The following is a 21,308-nucleotide window of genomic DNA, read 5'->3' as shown; positions in this document are numbered from 1 at the left end:
AAGATTATTGTCTCCTACCCTAGGAGTTTCACAAGGAGTGGTCCCTTCAAAAAAAAAAAAATGACTGTTGGGTAGGCATCTAGGAAGTGTTCTATAATAAATTTGGTTTTATTCAATGCTTTGGTGTTATGTGAAATATAGTCCTCTTGTTATGATTTATTTCAAAACTACTTCAATAATTAATATATGTTTGCCCTTTCCTTTACAAATCTTCACAGTCACAGTGTCTATAATGCTCTTTATTTTAATCTCTTCATCTGTTTCTGACTCCAGAGAAAGAGCAGGTTTTCTGTTGACACACAGGTGTACTGATTTTCAATCATATTATTTCTTGCAGTGGCTCAGTTGGGGGTGCCAGAGATTTATAGCAAAGTCAAAACACTATTATTAAATCTGCTACAGTTTTCCAAGAGAATCATGGGACTAGAGCTAAAAAGAGTAAAGCTATATTGCTTTTCTTATACACATTTCTTTTTCTAAATGATTATGACCAATGCTGTTATTCTCCATTCATTCACAATAGGTTTTTATTCCTAGACTGTCAGAGAAAGAAATTGCCCCAGGTGAAAGGAAATAAATTAGGATTTTGGAAAATTTATATTTATATTTCAGATAAGCTTAACAACTGTTAAATCCTATATTCCCATTTGTAAATTATAAAGACCAACAGAGACCCACTTAATACATATTAGGTACAAGTAATCAGTCTATAAAGCAACTAAAATCCCCTATGTTCTTAACCAAGACTGTGCCAGAATGTAACATGCATTATATTCCATTTACCATTCTGGGTATGTGTTCTCTTTTCGGAGACTTGAGTCAATTATTTTAAACAAAGTTCTCTCTCTCTCTCTCTCTCTCTCTCTCTCTCTCTCTCTCTCTATATATATATATATATATATATATATATATATATATATATATATATATCACAATTTCTCATTGAGAGTTTAAGAATCAGGACACAAAGTGATGGATGGAGATATAATTTGGAACAACTGTAATTTCTTGTAAAATGTGGTCCATTCATTTAATTAGGGATCATTTAATTCAGTTCCTGCTTATAATGAGGGAAATCCCTAAACCACAGGGAGGTCGCTTTGTTAAAGATCATGTACTTAGTTATTATAATAGCTAGAATATAAAAATTTCCTTCCTGACCTACTCTGAGTCTTTTTTCCCCTCTACAAAATGACAGTCTATTCTACTATCCTGATAAATGAATAAACAACACATGTTAGTTTATGGTCAGTGCAGGGACCTTTCAAAATTATAAGCTATCTTTGTTCATTTGTTTGGAGAATTTCAATCTGTAAGACTTTAGTCCTTCCTTTCATCTTATGTGCCATTTTCTCTATCTTTCTCTAATCACCTTTGTTGATATTTTCAAAATGAATGCTTCCCAATAAATTTCCCCAGCATGGGGAAAGGATTACAACCTATTCTGGTGTGCTTCTTTAGCCTTCTCTATACCATTGAATACCACATTCTTATCCATGTGAGTTAGTACCTTGCTGTGGACTTGACATTCCTTGATACCCTGAGGTGCCTTATGCTTGTCATCTATAAACATACATGCAATTAAATAAAAAGTTGCATTCAATAAAGTAATTTTTGTAATTTTTGATGTGAGCAACATATTTTAAGACAGAAAAAAAATATGATCAAATATTTTTAAGTTACTATTTTCCTTGTTTGCTTGTGTTTTGTTCATGGGAAAGATACTGAAGACTGTTGGAGAAAGTGACTAAAAAATAAGAACAAAGTGAACCAAGAATAAATGACATAAGCAATTTTATGACAAATCCTTTTGAATCAAAAGGAGAGAAGGGTCTGAGATTTTACCCTACTCAGCATGCCACAGTTGCCTGGATTCTGACAGAAGTATGAAACTTTGATTCAAGATGAAGAGCAATATTTGTTGCTTGGATTTATCATCATTTTTGTACAGATTCTCTGAGCCTCAATTCTGCGAGGGCAATGTAAAAAAAGGCCAGGTGACACCTCCACACAGTTAGTTGCATTAGAGAAGAGGAACACTCATTTTACCACATGTGATTTAAAACATTTTTAAAATAATGGACATGGACAGTCAACATGCCTTCCTGGAGAGAGAAAGTCTCTTCCAAGATTGTTCACTATTAAAACATTCTTGAAACATAAATTAGAGCAAAAAGCTTTCAGTATCTCACACGGCATGCAGAAATGTGAGAGCCACATGGAGAGTTACCTCTTGGCATCTACCTTATAAAATGTTTTCTCAGGATCTCCTTCTACAGTAGAATAATTTGTGGAAGCTTTTGAAAATAAAAGAAAATTTAAATAAATCCCATTTGAAAACAAAAGTGTTACAAGATTGTAATGATGTAAAAGTGTTAATGATAATACAGTAGAAAGAAAAGCTAGTGTAGCAGACACTGGAATTCTCTGGATTTTTTGCAATTTTATTTCTAAGGGCCTGAAATAGCAACTGTCTTCAGAGACCTTTCATTGGGATAGTGGTACCACTCACTTTTCTTATACTTGCAAAGAGTAGAAAGAAGCTGGGGGTTCCTTCATGTTCTCAAAACCGCTCTGAGCCAATGTTGATCTAGATTTGTGTTGAAAGCTCACTGTGCTTCTAATCAAGGCCAATACTCAAATGGAACTTACAACTCCAAGTTTTTCCGAGGGGTCAGGCTAAAGTCGCCTTCCTTGCAACTTTCCATAAATGACAACCTTCTTGATGTCTTCCATTTCCTTTCCTGTTTTTTCTCTTATCTTCTTAATATTTTCTGGGAGCATGTTTTTAGTAAGTCATTTGGACACAAAATGTCTATCCCCGATTCTGCTTGTGATTAGTCATTCGAAGACAGGCAGGAAAGATTAATGAAAATGATCGCTAATCCTTATGAGTGCTTATAATATGCCAGCAGTGTGTCAGAATTTTATCTCATCCTAATAACAACACTATGAAATACTTATCATTATTATTCCATTTTACTTATGGATAGCCGGGTTCAGAGAGGTTAACTGATTTATTTAGTACAATGGCTAGTAAATGTTCAGTCTGCAAATTAGCTTGTTTTCTGTTGCCCATCACATAATGCTACTGACTGGGTGAATTGTATAGAAAAGAGGTCTGTTTTAGTTCATCCTCTATGGGTGCTAGAATGAGGAGTGTTTTCTAGTGATTGTCAGCTTTCTGGTAGAGTCCTAAGGTGGTACATGGCATCACATGGCAAAAAAACAGGGAGGGTGTGTTTGTGTGTATGTGAGAGTGTGTAAATCTTTTTGTGTTTCCTCTTCTTCTTGTAAAGTCACCAAGATTCAAACATGGCGGTTCCACTCTGATGAACTTATCTCATCCTAGTCAAATACAAAATTCCCCACCTCTAAACACACTAGTCAAATTAAGTTTCCACTCTCAATACCTCACAGGAGGGGTTAAGTTTCATCATACAGAGTCTATGAGGACATATTCAAATCCCATCTGAATCATAGCATTATTCTCAGGCTGCCATACCCAACAGTGTGGATGTGCCCCTAAATATAGATGGCAAGTTCTAAGGGAGATAAATCTCTTCTATTTCCTCACACACAGTTTAGGAACTTTGCTTCAATTTCTAATCTCTGAACTGCAGGCCATTGAGATAAGATACGCTGAAGTGTTCCCAAACACAGTCTTACCAAAGAAAGTATACATTTTCAGAGGCAAGGCTGAGAGACTCAATCTGTCTTAGTATCTGTAGAATTACTTTATCTCAATGGAATTTTTGTTTAATTTCAGCTCACTGTTCTAATTGACACAAGCCAATTTCTTGATATATTTGTTTCATCCTCAAATAACTAAAATTACTTTATTGATTTATAAATGAATGAATCTTATAGGTTCTCTTTACTCTGAGGAAAGGAACAGAAGAAACACAAATCTCGTGCTACTGCAACCATTCCACAAAGGATTAGAAAATGCAAAGTGCTTCGTTGCATCTCATGACTAACAATATTTATGTAAAATTAAAATTATTTTTAATAAAAAATCAATTACAAATGATTTTATAGCATAAAAGTGTTTTAAATTTTAGGTCACTAATTAAAAAAATCAAAATTGCAACAAGAACACAGGTAAAAATTGAAAGTTCCTGTTTTCTAAGAAATATGGCAGAAACCTAATCCTGCCACAGGAATCTGTCTTATTATTATCATTGGTCAATAAATAGTAAAGGAAATTTTTTAGTTATCATTAAATGGAATATGTTATAGAAAACTGAAAATGAAAAAAAAAGGATTTTGCTTTATAGATCATGACTGATTTTAGTCTGATGATCTCAATTGAGTAATCTTAAGTGATAAAGGGTCTATAATATTGATTCTCATAATATGCTACTATGCAAAATAATTTTAGTACATTGATTTAGGTTCTATGTGAATTGTAGAATAAGAGCTATTCATCTAAATTTTAAATATAGAACTTTAAAAAATTCTCAGATTTTCTTGTGTTTATTTTCATATTATTCAAACAATGCTTTTGTATATGAATATTTTATAGTTCTATTCTCAGGTTTTCTTATATGAGGCTCTTTCCTCACATTCAACTATAATCTAAAAAAAGTGATACAAAGAAAAAATATTCAATAAATTACCTTTGTTTTGACAAAAAAATTCCCTAAAATTCACTGAACTTGAAAGACACTAATGTACAACATCAAACTGCATTATAGTATTTGAGTACAGAGGATCCTCCAAGTATATGTTCAAAAGACTTAATTAGCATGTGTAAGATCTAAATTGCACAAAAACATAGATGGCTTTGCATCTAGTCAAATCTTTATTTTAACTGAGACTTTGGACATCATTTTAAAATTTAAAACTTTTTTTGTTCTCTTTACAAACATAATTCCACTTCTTTTTGCCTCTTAATAGAAATTCTAAAATGGTTTGCATATGCTTTCTTGCCCACAAATTCTCCTTTAAACTCAAGGTAACATTAATATCATTAATATCGCTGCTAGGTCTTCCCTTGTTTTTTTGTTTTTTGTTTTTTGTTTTTTGTTGTTGTTTTTGTGTACTTGTGGTTAAACTCAGAGACACTCAGAGACACTCAGAGACACTACTGAGCCACATCCCCAGGCCTATTTTGTATTTTATTTAGAGACAGGGTCTCACTGAGCTGCTTAGCACCTCTCCATTGCTAGGTTGGCTTTGAACTCTCCTTCTTTCTATCTCAGCTTTAACAGCCTCTGAGGTTACAGGCATGTAACACTATGCCTGACTCTTCTAGGCCTTCCCTTCTATGAAAATAACTCATCAGCAATTACAGGTAATAATATGAAAAAATGCATGATTTGTATTTATCTAAAAATATTAGTAAATCTTAACATATGATTTATTTATAATTATTTCTTGTAATTATATCCATGTTGCCATAATTCTCTAGCTTACACACTTGTTCTATGAAAACTCCTCTGTGTTTTTTATTAGTTTCTTCTTTCTCAAATTAAATGTTGGTTGTTATATCCAGAATCCACTTCTATATTGATTCTGTATATTTTCCCAGGGGAAATTTCAGGCCTTCCAACACCTGGATCATATAATGAGCAGGTTGATAATTACAAAATATTTTTTAGTACATACCCATTTTGAATTTTAGACCTAGTTGAGTTGGGTGGCACATGTCTATAAGTATGTGTTATAAAAGAAAATAAGGCCAATAATTTAAAAAGTTAAAACACAAATTCAAAGCAAAAGAGACAGATCTGTAACACAATGTTGGTGAAATGCACATAAAATACAAGATAATATGAATAAATATATGGTGCTTGAACTGTGGCTGTGTGATTTCCCATTTTAATCAAATATTGATAGCAAATTAGACTTCTTGTTTCAGAAGAGACCATTTCTACTACCTATGGAACTGTTTCATAAGAGTGCTCTATTTGGATATAATCTTGGCACCTCAAACGTTTCTTTTAATAATCCTATTGTATTGAGATTATTGTACATTCACATGCATTTGTAAGAAATAATATGCAGATATCCCATGTACTCTTTGCTCACTTTTCCCCACAATGTTGCATACTGACTTCCATTTCTGTCTTAAGTGATTCCATTAATTGCAAAACACCACATAGATCTTATTACTCTGGCCAGAATCCTAAATTTACTTTTTAATTTCTCCTTATGCCTCTTCCCAAACTTCTCCTATAAAGTCGACTCCTAAGTATGTTTACATTATTTAACCTTTAGATAATCTAATGATTTTTCATCCTAATTGTTAGTTACTGCTTAAAATTTTCATCAACACCCACTGAGAAATGCACACACTAATCTACTCTTTATTTTTTAATCCTAGTGATATTTCTAATCAGCTACTCTGATAAGTGCTGTTCACCTCATTATGTAAAAATTGCCAATGACTAGCACATTACCTATAAATAATAGAATGAGCTCACTTTTACCCTGCTTATCTCTTGGTCTGATACATATTGGACATGAATGATTATAAGAGCTCTGCCTAAAGAAATTATTAAATTAAGTGGATGCCTATAAGATTAAAATACCTTATGATATTATCAGGCACGCTTTATCTCTTTCCTCTCACTGCTAATCCAAACATGGAGAAATGAATTTGAATAAACGTGTGTTCAATAATTCATAAAGTAGTTATGGAGTAAATATGTTTGCTTTCTTTATTTTCAAAAATCTAAGAAAACATGATATTTAGTAATAGTATGGAAAGGGGAGAGGTCTTACAGTTTTCTGTGCTGTTAGAGATTATTTAAAAAAAAACAAACTATTTTACACTGTGGTGGACTTGAGAGTACAGTCCACTATACCTTTTGCCTGAGTCTTTGTACACACAAAGGGGAGCATGCTGTTAAGAACACAATGTCCAGGAATTCCAGTCAGAACCATTAGGAAGTTCTTGGGAGAGATGTGTGTACAGCTGTATGAGTGTGTGTGTGTGTGTGTGTGTGTGTGTGTGTGTGTGTGTGTGCATGTGTGTGTCTGTGTGTGTTTACAAAGTTTTTCCAGAGGGAACAAGTTATCCTGGTCACTGTGAAGTATCTAACTCCGGACTCATGGAAATGGAAGTAGTAAAATCCAACAGGCAGCAGCCTGCCTACCTTCCTTGTGTACTAACCTAACCCTAACTGGATGATTCAGGTTTCAAATTTTATTATTTGTTGAAATAATTATTTGTCAAAATACAAAGAAAATTTGAAGACAACTTGAGAAGTTTGCAACATAACTGAGGGCAAGTGGCCGGGTTAGGAACTAAAACTACCTCCTTGCAAATGGCTGTGTATATTACCAGAGAAAGTTAGAAGTACTCAGTACCTGATTTTAACATTTACACTCAGCCTTTATAATCACTCCTCCTCCCTCAAATTACTCCAGCTGGTCTGTAAAGTCACATTCTTTTTCTTGGAAGTCATTACAGACAAGGTGGCATAGAAGCAATGCGACCTCTTTATTGATTGTGAAGACAGACAGCATCATTGCCAAGATAACAGTATCTACCAGTTGCAGGGAATTACTAGCAAGCAGAACAGTGAACACTGGTTTTTGGGACAAAAGGGAAAAAGTACTGCAAAGGAACTTCCACGCAACCAACTCATGAAATAAATGTTTAAAAAATTCATTTTCTGTCACTGAATTCAAAGTTTGTAGGTGAATTTAAATGTAAATTAGTGTGTAAAAATAATATATCATTTTTTAATGTAGAAAATTTTATTTTATACTCTATATAAAAATCTATATTCAAGTCAAATTTTAAGTATTTTTTTACTCTTAGTAAACTGTCATTTAACTCAAAATGGATAAACCAGCTCTTAGTATCAATGGGTACTGAAATAGCTTGTCAGTACAACTACAATGAACTTTAATTGCTATATCTAACTGTAGATAGATTTATCCACAAGCAAATGCATTTATGTACAGTCCATTCTATGATGACACATTAAGCCCAAAACTGTCCATATGAAACAATACTATTATATCATATCAATCCTGGAAAAGCATCCTGATTCTCTATTTTGCAAATAAATCTTTGTTTAACAATTAAAAAGAATTGTGCAAAGTAGTGTTATACAATAGCACAACAAATTAGAAAGTGCATAATTAAAACTTGGATAGCAGGAAAATCAATGGTAATTATTAATATCTGAATTGTATTTAAAATACTAATTAATGTTTCATGCTATCTAATAAATGGTATGGATTTATTTACCAAGGTCATGTTCTGGACAGCTGCAGTGTAGGACAGAAAACAAAAGATTTTTCATCTCTATAGAATACGCTAATATTTCTATCATTTTTGTTCTAAGTACAGCTGTTCTTGAAATGGGCAGCTATTTAGTGAAACCTATAATCTCTTTTAGGCTTATCATTTTAATGTGAAGATTGATTCCCTGCCAACTCACATAAGTTAAAGTAATAGCCACTTGTAAAATCATTGGATTAAAAAATAAGCTGAATAAGGTAAGAAGATTAGTTGAAGCCCAAGGCATTAATTTCAAACTTAGTTGTTTTTAAAATGTATAGGAATTTTAATATAAGATTCAAAATTAAGGACACTCGAATATGGGAATTTAAAATATTCATTCTTTTTGCATTTAAGATGTTGTAACTCATGACGGTTCAAATTAGAGATACAATAAGAATTTGCTAAACATGGGCTGGGATTGTGACTCAGCGGTAGAGCACTGGCCTAGCACGGGCGGGACCCGGGGTTCGATCCTCAGCACCACATTAAAAAAAATTTGCTAAAAATAGGGGGAGGTGTAATAGAAGACAGTAAGTACCCAAGCAGCTATATAATTAACTTAGACACAGATGGAAGATTCAGCAAGTAAAAATAAAAGGATCAAAAGGGGTGGCAAATTTATGTAACAGCAAGAGGTCAGATCTACTGGAGCAACAAAACTAGGGCAAACCAGGCAGCAGGTGAATTCTGTGCATGAAGAAGGAATAAGCAGGGTGGCTCGGGGACTTTAGCAACGACAAGGTTTTTTCAGTTAAAGCCCAGTCATTGAACTAACCCAGAGAAGCAAGACAAAAATGAATTGTGTTGAACACTCTCATACAAATTTTGTCTTTAGTTTACTATGTCGTAGTTCCTGTAGGGCATGATATAAAGTCAGGTTTGGTTGATTGCTGATTATGAAAATTGAACATTAAAGAGAAGCAAACATATTTGGAGAAACCTGAAGAGTTAATGTTAGGCTTCTCATCACAATTCCTTTAATAATATGTGGGCATTTCCCAAAGAATTTGTTTCATGCTTACAGTATTGAAAAAACATATAAAAGAATAAAAATTAATAATCAATGAAATTATTAAGTCTTAATAACAATGAATAATAACTAGATATAAAATGTGACAGTAGTAAACAGAATTTTTTAGTTAAATTGAAATATGACAAAATGTGTTTTTTAGAAAATGTAAAATATGCTACATCATATTCTCAATAGAGTGAAGATGGTAAAGTAATAAAAATCATACTATGTTAGGAAGTAATTTACAAAAAAAAAAAACAGGTAAAACCATGATTTTAAGAAGGAAAATATTAGGTGTTATGATTTGGATATGAAGTGTTCCCCCAATGCTCCTGTGTTAATGCAGAAATATCCAGAGGTGAAATAATTAGATTGTGAGAGTAGAACCCTATTCTGTCTATCTCAGTTTGAATGGAGTGATAGGGTGATAAGCATAGGCAGGTGAGGTTTGGCTGGTGGAGGTGGGCAACTGGCATGTGCTCTGGACAGGGCCCCTTCCCCTTTCTCTCTCTCTGCTTCCTGGTCACCATGAGATGAGCAGCAATCTTCTACCATACCACCACTCCCTTCTACCATGATATACTGCCTCTCTTGGGCCCAAAGCAGTGGACTCAGATGACCATGGACTAAAGCTCTAGAACCTGAAGCCAAAATAAACTCTCCCTCCTCTAAATGTGCTTATCAGGTATTCAGGTCACAGTAACAAAAAACAAAACAAAACACTAACACATTAAGTAAATATGTAGACATATATATTCAAACTATTAACACAAAAAGATCCAATCAAACATATCTTTTGGTTATTTATAAGTAAGGATCTAAGAAATTAAAAGGCAATAATAATTGGTTATTAATGTAACGCATGTTTTCAAATGTTGAAAACTGAAGGCAGCTGCTATTCTACAAAATGCCTGTGCAAATAAGTAAAAAGATCTTGCTCTGGGCATTGGATTCAATAAACAATTGTACCTTTGTGAAAAGAAAAATGTTGTCTCTTCCTCTGTGACAACACAGTTGGTCCCTGATGGAGAGAAGTGCTCACAGTCCACAAGGACAGTAGATGGTGGCCTTCATTTTAACCATACTCAACACTTTGGAACAAGCTGCACAGTACATACTGCTGCCTTTATAGCAGGACTGTGGACCTCAACTTATGACATAAGTCTTAAGACTTCATTCAGTTTTATATACAAGAATGCAAACAGCTTAAGGGAAAGCTTCTTGGGGGCAACATTGTCTTCCAAGGATAGTGAGGTGACAATGGCTTTGCCAGGCAAGAAATTAGAGGTGGGGCAGAAAGACAAGGGGATGAAGCATGGAGAACCCAGGACAGTGAGGAAATATCAATGGTGAACAGAAACTCAATATATATTTAACTATTTATTAATTAAATAGCAAAAATGGTATAAATAAATATAAAATTCTGCATGTCTGCTACTCTTATCTCCTTCAGTTATGAATAGCAGTTGTGCTCTATTCGTCATTCTAGCCCTAAAAGCTGGTTTCGCGTCTAACGTATAATTCCAATGTATAGTGACAGGCACTAACAGGGAGATTGAAAAATGAAAGTTTAGATAGATGATAGGTAAATTGGTAGATAAACAGACAAAGTGCGAGAGAGATGCAGTTAGATTTTGACTTCTCCCTAGGACAGTGAAAGGTTCAAGTTATCCTTTGATTTTATTTCTGGAGTTCTATTTTAAATACTTCAAAATTTCATTAGAAAATAAATTCATTGTGCTTAGCAGCTTTTTGAAGCCCTGAGTTATTGGAAAATCAGATTTTAATTTAGGTTAATTTAGGACTAGTTTAGTACAGAAATGGATAACAGTTCTGGAAGTTATCTGCATAGATTTTAATTATATTTTTCCCAACTTATTTTATTCCTTCATTCAGTAAATTTTTACTGAGTTTCATTGTGTGTCACATACTACATTGACTCAAGGAGCTTTTAATCTAGTGAATGAGACATATGGGACAATATTTCAACACAGAGAATATTTTATAGCAAAATTTGTGCACAGCATGTCATATGAAGATAAATTATGGAAAGCTATCTTATCTGAGAAGGGGGAACTTGGGGGACAGAATTCCTAAAAGAAAACTATAATCTAGTTGAGTTTTGGCTCATTCAAGTGGAAAACAGGTATGGAAAGGAAGGCTTTGAGGATAATAGAACATGCTCTAGCAAGCTCAAAGAGGATTGGAACTGTATACATTACAATGGTTGACCCATCAAGTGGATGGAGGCTGGCATCTACTTCATCACAGATTTTCTGTGACATGCTCAGGACTTTGGTATTTATCTTTAAAATAACAGAATCCATAATAGGTTTAAAGTGGGGGACCTATCATATTAAGATTATGTTTTTACAATTGTGGCCCTGGCAGCAATGAAGAAGATGACTTACAGAGATGGGGTATTGGAGAGAATGAAGACTTAAATTTAAAACAGCATTCTTTATGAACTACTAGGAGAAGAACTGTAGGAAGAATGCAGTTGGAAAAAGTGGACCTAGTGGGAAAGGATTTTAAAAAAAACAGAGCCAAAATGTTTCATGTATTTTTTTATGTGGGCATAAAACCTTGGTTTCTGAATTGAATAATAGATTTTATTATAAAGTTATGCACAGAACAAAGAACAGGTTTTAGGGGTACTTATAAAGTCAGAAGGTGATTTTGAGCTCTAAGCACAAAGTAATTTTAAGATATTCAAGTTGAGATGTCATGAGAACGGTTAAATGTAGCTATTTCAACCCATAAAAGAAACTGGAGAAAATATATCACTGACATATGCATAATAGATGAAATTATGAATGTTCCCTACCTATTATCTAAAGTCAACCTTTCTGTTAGTTGCATACAGTTACTTTTCATATTCATATTTTATTCTATATCCCAATTTGTTTTTGTTCTTCTATCTACATTGTAACACATGCTATAGTAATGTCTGGAACTAAAGACTAAAGATGTGTGACAAACATTTAAATTTCCCTGGCTTATAGGTTATATAATAATTTATGCCTGGAAAGAACTAGTATATTAGGTTTCAGATATAACTTATGGAGAAGCCATCAGCCTGTGTCCCAATGAGCTTCCAGAATATGCCTGCCCTACTTGCGTTGACTCCTGTTGCCACTAATGTGCTTGACCAATGATCCTCTAACAGCCCAGTTTTCTGATGACTCCTTCCTGACCCCCCTATTCATTATTGTGTTCATTTTTGGTCTATAGCTCCTTGACCTAATTCCCATGACTCTGGGGTTAGTGTTATCAGAATAGATGTATAAGTGCTTCATTGTCCATTCATTTTGAGATTCTAACACATAGGGAATGTCCAGACCATGTGAATAATATCTTAGGAAGGTGTAAAATATCTAGAAAAAATTTATGAACAGAATGGCTTTGATAATTAACTATGATTCAAGTTTCTTGTCCAGACATTGATATCCATGAGGAAACAATTACTTTATCTAACAAGCTCAGTTTCAATTAATCTTAACTAAGAACTTTCCTCTTCTCATAGTTTCTAGATATTTCTATTATATATCTCGAAATCAAACATATTATGTTACAAGTAAAAAGTGAAGCATGCCTAGGCATATTATTTAACAGCAACAAAAAATAAGTTATCCACATAATTTGAGGGAAAAATAATAATATAGAGAAAAATGGGAAAACACAACATATACCCAAATGATGTCTACAATGAAATTAAAAAGAGAATATATAAAGAAAAAAATTATAGGATAAAAATAAGAGCTAAGAAATGAACAATCAGGATAACAGTCAGAAGATGATGAAAAAAGCGGAAATCTGCATATTTTAAATGCAGTATCTTGGTTTGATTTTTTAATGGCAGAAAGAACAATTCTGCTTTGACAGATTAAAAACAAACTGGGTCAGCATTTCCCAGTAGATATTCCTTCTACTTTATCTTCAAAGAAAGTTTCAAATATTGTGCTTGAGGAAAAATTATCTGTTCCAATTTAAGTTCCCATTTTTGGAACATATTATCATAAAGCACTTGAAATGGAATTACTTCCTTACTATTTTTATCTTCTTATTTATCAATCATAAACTGGTGAATTCAGTCTTTCACAAGCATTTTTCAAAAGAATATATAAATCAATGATCATTATGACAGATTATCATGAAAGTAAATGGCCCAGATTTTCTCCCTATCTTCTGCTAAAATCAAATTCAATACTGAGTTTTATGATATGGAATATAATTTTATGTACTAAATTATTAATATATTTCATTTCATATAGATTAATGTTTCCTTACAATGAAATAACATTTCCTCAGATCAACTCCATTACAAAATTGCTCTTTCTTACAAGGAGCTCTCTTGAGCTACCTAATGTTCATTACCCAGCTACTCTAATCCTCTAACATTTGCACCTCATGAGGTGATCCCATTCAAGAAGGGATGGAGATTTTTGTTTTATGGAATTGCATGGTCTGGAAAAGGCAAATACTAAAAATGTCCTTAGGAATAGTGTAATATTTCCTGGTTTTCTATTGAAAGATTATTAAAGTGTTGAGCAATTGAATAAAGAATACTGCAGAAATAATGAAGCAGGATTTGGAAAGGTGATGAAAATTCTAAATATTCTTGGCTGATTTGGAAATGGGATTAAAACACAAGCTGTAGAAAGATTTGCAGAAGGAAGGATTATTTCTTTCCTCTATTCCACTTCCAGATTCCCAATTAAGAGCATATCAAATATATATTATGTTTATTATACCCTGAATAGATGTTATGTAATGAATAGTAAATTGTTAAAATTGAAACAATCCATGCAGTATTCTCATGTCTCCTGTTACATTTGAAAACGAACATGATATGTTTGAGAATTTTAATATTCAAAATGTTATATGCACACTTATTTGATTATTTGCCACTTCTATATGAGAATTCCTGGGTGGATACAACCTATTTTGCAAGTTTTTGAATTATTATCTTTTCAAATACTAATATTACCTGAGCATATATTTTCATGGCTTATTGTCTAATTAGAGGGCCAAGAAATATAGCAAATTATAAAAAATATTAGAACAAAGAGAAAAAAAAAGTGGACCCTCTGTTATACTTAATCAGATAGATGTTGACATCCAAGAACTGGATGTCAAGAATTGACAGAGCTCCAAAGATATTTTGTTGGGCCTTGGAGATTCAGTGATGTAACTGGACTGAAGAAACAATGTAAATAGAATACAACCTGTTACACTCTGAAAATAGTGAAAACCACTAAAAACCAAAGTTGGATTTACTTAAATATTTAACAAAAATTTATTGCAAGAGTATTTTTCACTGAATTTACAGTTTCAAGGAACATGGTACAAAACATAGTGCCATCAGCTTTGTCTAAACGTGAAATAGGTGCAAATACACAAAGATTAGAAATAAAAACTGGAGAGCATACTTTATAACATAAATTACAGTACTATAAATATATTTTATGTACATTATACATACTCTTAAGACATCATTTTAATATACAGCATATATTGTATTGATTTTCAAACTATTCAGTGCTTTAATAATGTTATATATCAGAAACTTAAGAATTTATTTGCATCATTACACTTACAGTAAATGAATTGAAATCAATAAGGCCATATTTTGGCCAGGTTTTTTTCATCAGTTATACATCCAATTATTCATTGAGATGAATTCCCACACATATAGCCATGGTTTTAATGTATTTTCTTTTCCTGTTTATGGTAATGACTAGAAGAGTGGTTGCAGAGGGATGACAGCTGGGTGTGGGGAAAGCAGTGAAGGAAAGAGAGCATGAGGCAAAGGCGGGAAAGCCAGATGGCTAGGATGAAGAACTGAAGCTGGAATGATTGGCATCTGAGGAGGAGCAACAAAAGTTGGCTGATTCCCAGGACAAAGCCTGGGTCCTACTGTTCCTACTGAGATCTGAGGTATAGATGTTCTGGCGAGAGCTGGGACTTGGGAAAGAAACTGTTGATGTGGTTGAAGCACTTTAAAGGTTCCTGCAGCTGCAGCAGCAGCGGCAGCTGCAGCAGCTGCGGCAGCTGCAGCATGTTGCTGCAAAACAGTGTGATGGATTGTGGTTACAGAGGTAGAACATAAGGGCTGCTGCAAAGGCAAAGGCTGCAGAGGTGTGTTCGGGGGAGGGAGAGGAGCTGGAGGAAAAGTAAATTTGACCTTGTTGGCCAGCATGTTTGGCTGTATAATGTGCTGGTAGACCTCACACGGTAGATTTTTGAATTTGTCATGGTTTTCTAGTGGGATCAATAATGCTTGCTCTGGTAAAGCTAATGGAGCCAGGATTTGCTCTGTTGTTACAAAGGTATGACCATTGACATGTGCTTCCTTGAATGGTAGTGGTGGTTGTGTGTTAAGTATTCCTGAATTATAACACAGCCACTCTGTTGATGCCTCATTCATTTTTCCTTGTGGAAGGGCCTCAGCCAATTCATAATGACAAAGGTATGATTTAGGCTGTGACTGTCTAAAGTTCCTTTCGATATTAGGCACCTTGAAAGGAATTTGCTTTTCATTAATATTTGTAGTCTCATTTCTTTCTTTGTGTTCAGGCAAAGCATTGCCAATTGCTTCTTTCGTTGGGGCACTATCTACATAGACAGTTGTGGTAGGAGCATTGGAAACCCCTGACAGTTCAATAGAAGTGGCCTCTGCTACTAACTGCTCAGTTTCATCATTGGTTTCAGAAGGCAAGAGATTGCTAGGATTCAAAATCAATTTGTTTGTTCCTTGGTCTGGTTGTTCTGAGTTCCTTTCAGTATTTGCAACTTCTTGTGGTTTTATTTCTTCATTTTCCCCCTCACTCATTATCCCATCTGGATGACTTAAAGAAGAACTCCTTTTCATGGAATAATCTGTATTTTCTTTGATTTCCAAAGGTTCACCTCCAGTGTATAATCTGCTTCTTTTTCTCCTTCTTTTCTTTTTAGGCTTACAGGGAGCAATTGAAGCTCTTGCTGGCTTCAAAAATTCTTCTGGTAAATAATTCTGTTGATTTAAACTTTCATCTGAAGAATAACAGTACGAGTGTTGTCTACGTTTTCGATGGAATCTTTCTGATTCATTCATGAGAGAATTGTAACCTCTCTTAACAGGCTGATTCTGACTCACACCCTCTGTGTTTTTCTGAAGAGCTATGCATCTGTGGTCCTGACTGCAGCTTGACAGTCTGGATTTCCAACAGCAGTAAGTTCTGGAGTATGTTAAATTATGCTTCCCAGAATATATCATTGTTGGATGCGATTGTCCTTTTAAAAGTATTGTGTTCTTTTTGCAATGGTTTTTAGAACCGATGGTATCACTGTTACTATATTCGATATTCCAGGTTTTACACATTTCTTCATTTTCATTTAAGTATATAGATGATGACTTAGGCTTTTTTTCAGGTAACTTATGTGAGTCTAATAATTGCCCTGCAGCTAAATACTGTCTTTCTGAAATTGGTTCCAGTGGATTTTTCCTAGTTCTATCAGGATAACTATTTTCCATTTCCATTTTGCAGTGACTTTCTGATTCTTTGGTTTTCTGCCCATGATGATGCTGACATAACTTTCTTCTTTTTTTCTTTCTTTTACTTTTATGGAACCAATGTTCATGAGTATCTTTCAACCGGATTTTATTGCATTTCTCATTCATAGTGTTATGCTTTATTTGATTTCTAGTAAAATGATATTTTTCTGTTTTCCTTGTCCCACAGGAAATATTTTTAGACATCTGACCCATATTCTCATGTTTTCCAGACTCACAACTATTGGGAAGAGTATCATCAGCTAAAAGAGGAGTGACTTGTGTGTATTCAGTTTTGCTGACACCAATTTCACAATCTGTGATTTCTGTAAGCGATGCATCCTTGCAATTAGAAACTGATCTGTTGCAAAAGTCTTCTCCCTTCTGCTGAGAAGAAAGGTCATTTAAGGTTACCTTATTTTTATCTAGATTATTTTTTAATTTGGTGGACTTAAAGTCAAAACAGAGAGGATTGCAGCTATAAGAAATCGATGGCTCAGTATTTGTGTAAACCAGCATTTCTGATGGCCACTGAAGAACTGTTGATCCAAGTTTGTTGAGTACAGGTACAAAGGGCTCACATGGTCTCTTATATAGATCTACTTTTTTATGTAAGATTGTATTACCCTCTTCAGTATTTGAAGGGTCCAGTATCTCAGAACCATTTTTATTTTCAATTTCAATAGAGGGTGAATCATGATTCTTAATGTTTTCTTCTGTAATAGCTTGCACAGATATACAATCCTTAGACATTTCGAAAACTGTGGACTGATTTCCTAACAACTCAGAACTATTATCACTCACAGGTATGCCTTCATTAATACTAACATCTTCGAGTGATATTTGATCTGTTAATGGGACTGAATTTTGGCAATCTTCTGCATTGGAAGTAAAAGGGAGTTGAAGCTGGCAAACTGAAGGGAATAATAATGGGTCTTTTTCATTAGAAACTTCTTTCATCTCTAGAGTTTGAGCAATTTCTTTTTCAGTGCTCATTGCCTCTGGTGGAGGAAAAGAGTTAGCTTTTTCCCCAGAACTCAAAAGCACATCTGTTGGTGAAGATAGTTGAAGATGACAAGTGCTAGGGACAAATCTACTTTTTCTGCTAAATTCTTTCTCCACAGAGGCATCATCATTGTATTCAGAGAAGGCTGCAGCTGAGGACTCCAGCTTTACAGATGCTTTCTTTGGAAATGAAAAAGAGAAGCCGATTTTGTGTCTGTGAATTCCCTGGACTTGATCCCCAACTTGGTTATTTTTTGCTGTATAATTATTTGTGCTTTCTGGATCTGCAGCAACAGTGGTAACATCTTTAGTATTTTCTTCACTGTGGATCAAAGTATATTTGAAATCTTGCTGGTTGTTAGCCGAATCCACAACTCTTTGAGCAATTTCATTACAGTTTTCTTTCACAGTAACAGTTGTTGACTTGAACATGGGGCCACTTCCAGGAGCACTACGAAAAGAAACCAAATGTACGTTAAATAGGACACTTCGAAGGAAAAACACTGAGACTCTTAAATCTTAGAAATGTCATTAAATATATATATAATTTTATTTTTAAATTATTGCAAGAATTATTTTCATATGCTGCAATTGCTTTCCACACTGTCACATTAGCTCTTAGCTATTGGTTATTGTTTGGGATAACTAGGAAATATGTCTTATAAACTCTTACAGTACAAAGAGCAATGTCTCAGACACTCCTGTGCTCTCAGAACATTGCATCTTGTCCAAGATTTTCCACCTCCAGATCCTATTCAGTGACATTTTGGAGTGTTACAAAATTCCTTAAAGTAAAATTATTTTTAATTCACAAATAGTTGACTTTATTGATGTTATATGAAAAATATGAAAGAAATTGAAAAATCACACAATCAAGACCTTAGAAATGTTGAGAATTTGATTTAACAATTCAGTTCAACAGCATTCACTCAGAGCCTACTATGGCCCAAGTGGTTTGCTGTCATGCAAAGATATCTAAGAAATAGTACTGTCTTAACGATAGCTTGTTGCTAGGCTCAATATCAATATTATCCTGAAATTGTAAGTTACATCATAGTATACAGTAATGCAGGACAAAAGACCACTTTTTAAAGATGTGAATTGTATTTATTTGGCATTACAGTATGCCATAAATAGTGAACACTGATTTTAAAAAATCTATGTGGTCAGCACATAAATATTAGAAATCCTTCCATCTTGTGCAGAATCTTCCAGGCTATTTTAAAAATTTAGTTTTTTGGAAGTTATAAATGACTAAATATTTTTATTGGGATATTTTCTGTAATCACCAATAAAATGTACTCTTCCTTAACTGCTACTAAGTAACAGCAGTAGCAGCTACTATTTGCACATCTTTAGAAGCACAGAGTTAATGATAAAGTTATGTCTGTTTGCAAATATTACTTCTAGAACATTAAATCACATAAGTTCCATGGTTCTCTATAATATTTACTTCAACTGTTATAATTTTCCATTTATCCTCTCATAGATTAAAAACATATATCTGATATCTGGTTAGTATATTTGTGGGTGTGTATATATGTATGTATATATATATATATATATACACACACACACACGTGTGTGTATGTGTATTAATAAATATATATTAGTAAAAGCTATCTGGTTAACTTATGATATATATGTATATATATATTTTGGTAAAAAGCACATATTTAGTTAGTGTGTATATATATATATATATATATATATATATATATATATACATATATATATCTACCTACTATATACATGTGCCCATGTATGTAGGATTCATATAGGATTCTAAATATGTTGAAATTTTATTTTAATGATTTTTTCCTAAATCTGGCATGCCTAAAAATGTTTTGGTGCATCAGAAAATTTCATAACACTATTCAGTATAAAATACATTTGTTATAAAATAACTTTGTTATAGACAGTAACAAGAGAAGTTTTATTTATTAGGAGGGGAAAAAAGCACACTTTTAAAAGTGGTATTCTTTTAATAACATTGTCCTGGCTGGGATTATGAGGTCTATATAATGATACTTTTGACATTTAATAGTTGTTCACTGTGAGAAGCAGGCCAAAGTTTAAGAGTTGCAAACTTCTAACAGTCCAGTTATAGTTTATTCACAGTGAAACTAATTTTGATATGCTTTTGATGTGAAGAGCATCTTCCTGACCTTTTTTTTTAAATGTCAAAGAAAATTTCAAATAAAAGTTCTCCAAAATTTTGTTTAAAAAATAAGATCCTCCTAATACTCCCTTTGCAAAAAAGGTCATAAGACAGTCTCTTACTGTCTTTTTCAGTCAAATCTTTTGAATTTCACCAAGAAATAGGATAGCTTTCAATCCAGATAGCTTAAATGGCAAAATAATATGAATCTACTTTTTTATAAAATAAAATTATAGTAATTTTGGCATTTTTATAGAAATGTGCATTAAACAGGTGTTTGCATAAAATTCAAATTCAAATGACTGTTTACAGCCTACAGAAGGCCATGAAAACATGTGTGTTTTATTCTGGGTACAGAAATAAATAGATTGTGCCCTTTATTTCTAACTCCCCCAAGTTTTTTTTTTTTTTTGGTCATGTTTTAAGAAAACTTCACATTTCATTTCATACGCACCATACAGTTTCCTTTCTTAGCTCGGCCAGCTTGTGCAGGCGTTGGAGTGCCTTTTCCTGTTTTCTTTCATCTTTTCTGGATTTAGATGCTACATTTTGAGCAAATTCCCTTTGTTTCAGTTCTTTGAGCCTCTATTAAAAAAATAGAAATGATTAATAGTATTTGAGTCTATGGCAATTTTAAAGTTCTATTGCTGTTGGGATTTCCAAATGTAACATATTTTTTTTTTTACTTCATCAAAGGAAAACAATAATCATCACAACCCATTTTTAACAAAAATATTTTCTTCCACCTTGGCTTGTGAAAGTGTACAAGATTATTGCTACATTACAACAAAAAGTATATCTGTAGCTTAGGTAAACTTGAAATGTAATTTTCTTCTCTTCATATTGATTATTGTTTGCTAAGTTTCTCTGCCAAATTTAGATGAAGCATTTTATAGTCTTACAAACTCTTAAGTTTCATACAACTTCAATTCACTGTATATTTCAGTTATATATAATACAATCCCTTATATTTTGATGTGCTCTATACTAAAAAGTCATCTGGTCCTTCTCATATTTTCTAAGAGTGAATGTCTTATATTAGTTCATAAGGCAAATTATGATATGATATAAGCGAGTACCTTCTCTCAAATATCAGACACATTTCCCAAATAACTCAAGACCTTGGAAGAAAATTAATATTGTTTTATAAGGGTTCTTGTTCCCTTGGGCAGTGTTCTTCATCTGTATTAAAGGAGTTTATTTTCTTTGTTGAATGTTAGAAAAAGAGCATACTGAGTCGAACACAGTTGATAGACAGACATATATGTAGTATGATTTAAGGGAAATCAAAGTGGTCTTCCACCCCGAATATTTTCACTATGATCTTTCATGGAGATGATGTACAGTT

General features: G+C 33.4%; 1 protein-coding gene across 1 annotated transcript in view; it reads right to left on the bottom strand.

Moving 5' to 3' along the window:
* Positions 1-15,000: 15,000 nt before the first annotated feature.
* Positions 15,001-21,308, bottom strand: part of LOC308647662 (zinc finger protein 804A-like) — a gene marked incomplete at both ends in the record, with an annotated part of 277,954 nt that continues 271,646 nt past the window's right edge. Inside the window, 2 exons of the mRNA XM_081291977.1 lie at positions 15,001-18,250; positions 20,415-20,545. Of these exons, the coding sequence (XP_081148103.1) occupies positions 15,001-18,250; positions 20,415-20,545 (3,381 nt within the window). The remainder of the gene's footprint in view (positions 18,251-20,414; positions 20,546-21,308) is intronic.

This window comes from Spermophilus citellus (genome assembly GCF_964194105.1).
Source record: "Spermophilus citellus genome assembly, chromosome: 1".
Lineage (NCBI taxonomy): Eukaryota > Metazoa > Chordata > Mammalia > Rodentia > Sciuridae > Spermophilus > Spermophilus citellus.
This window is presented reverse-complemented; position numbering and strand designations above follow the sequence as displayed.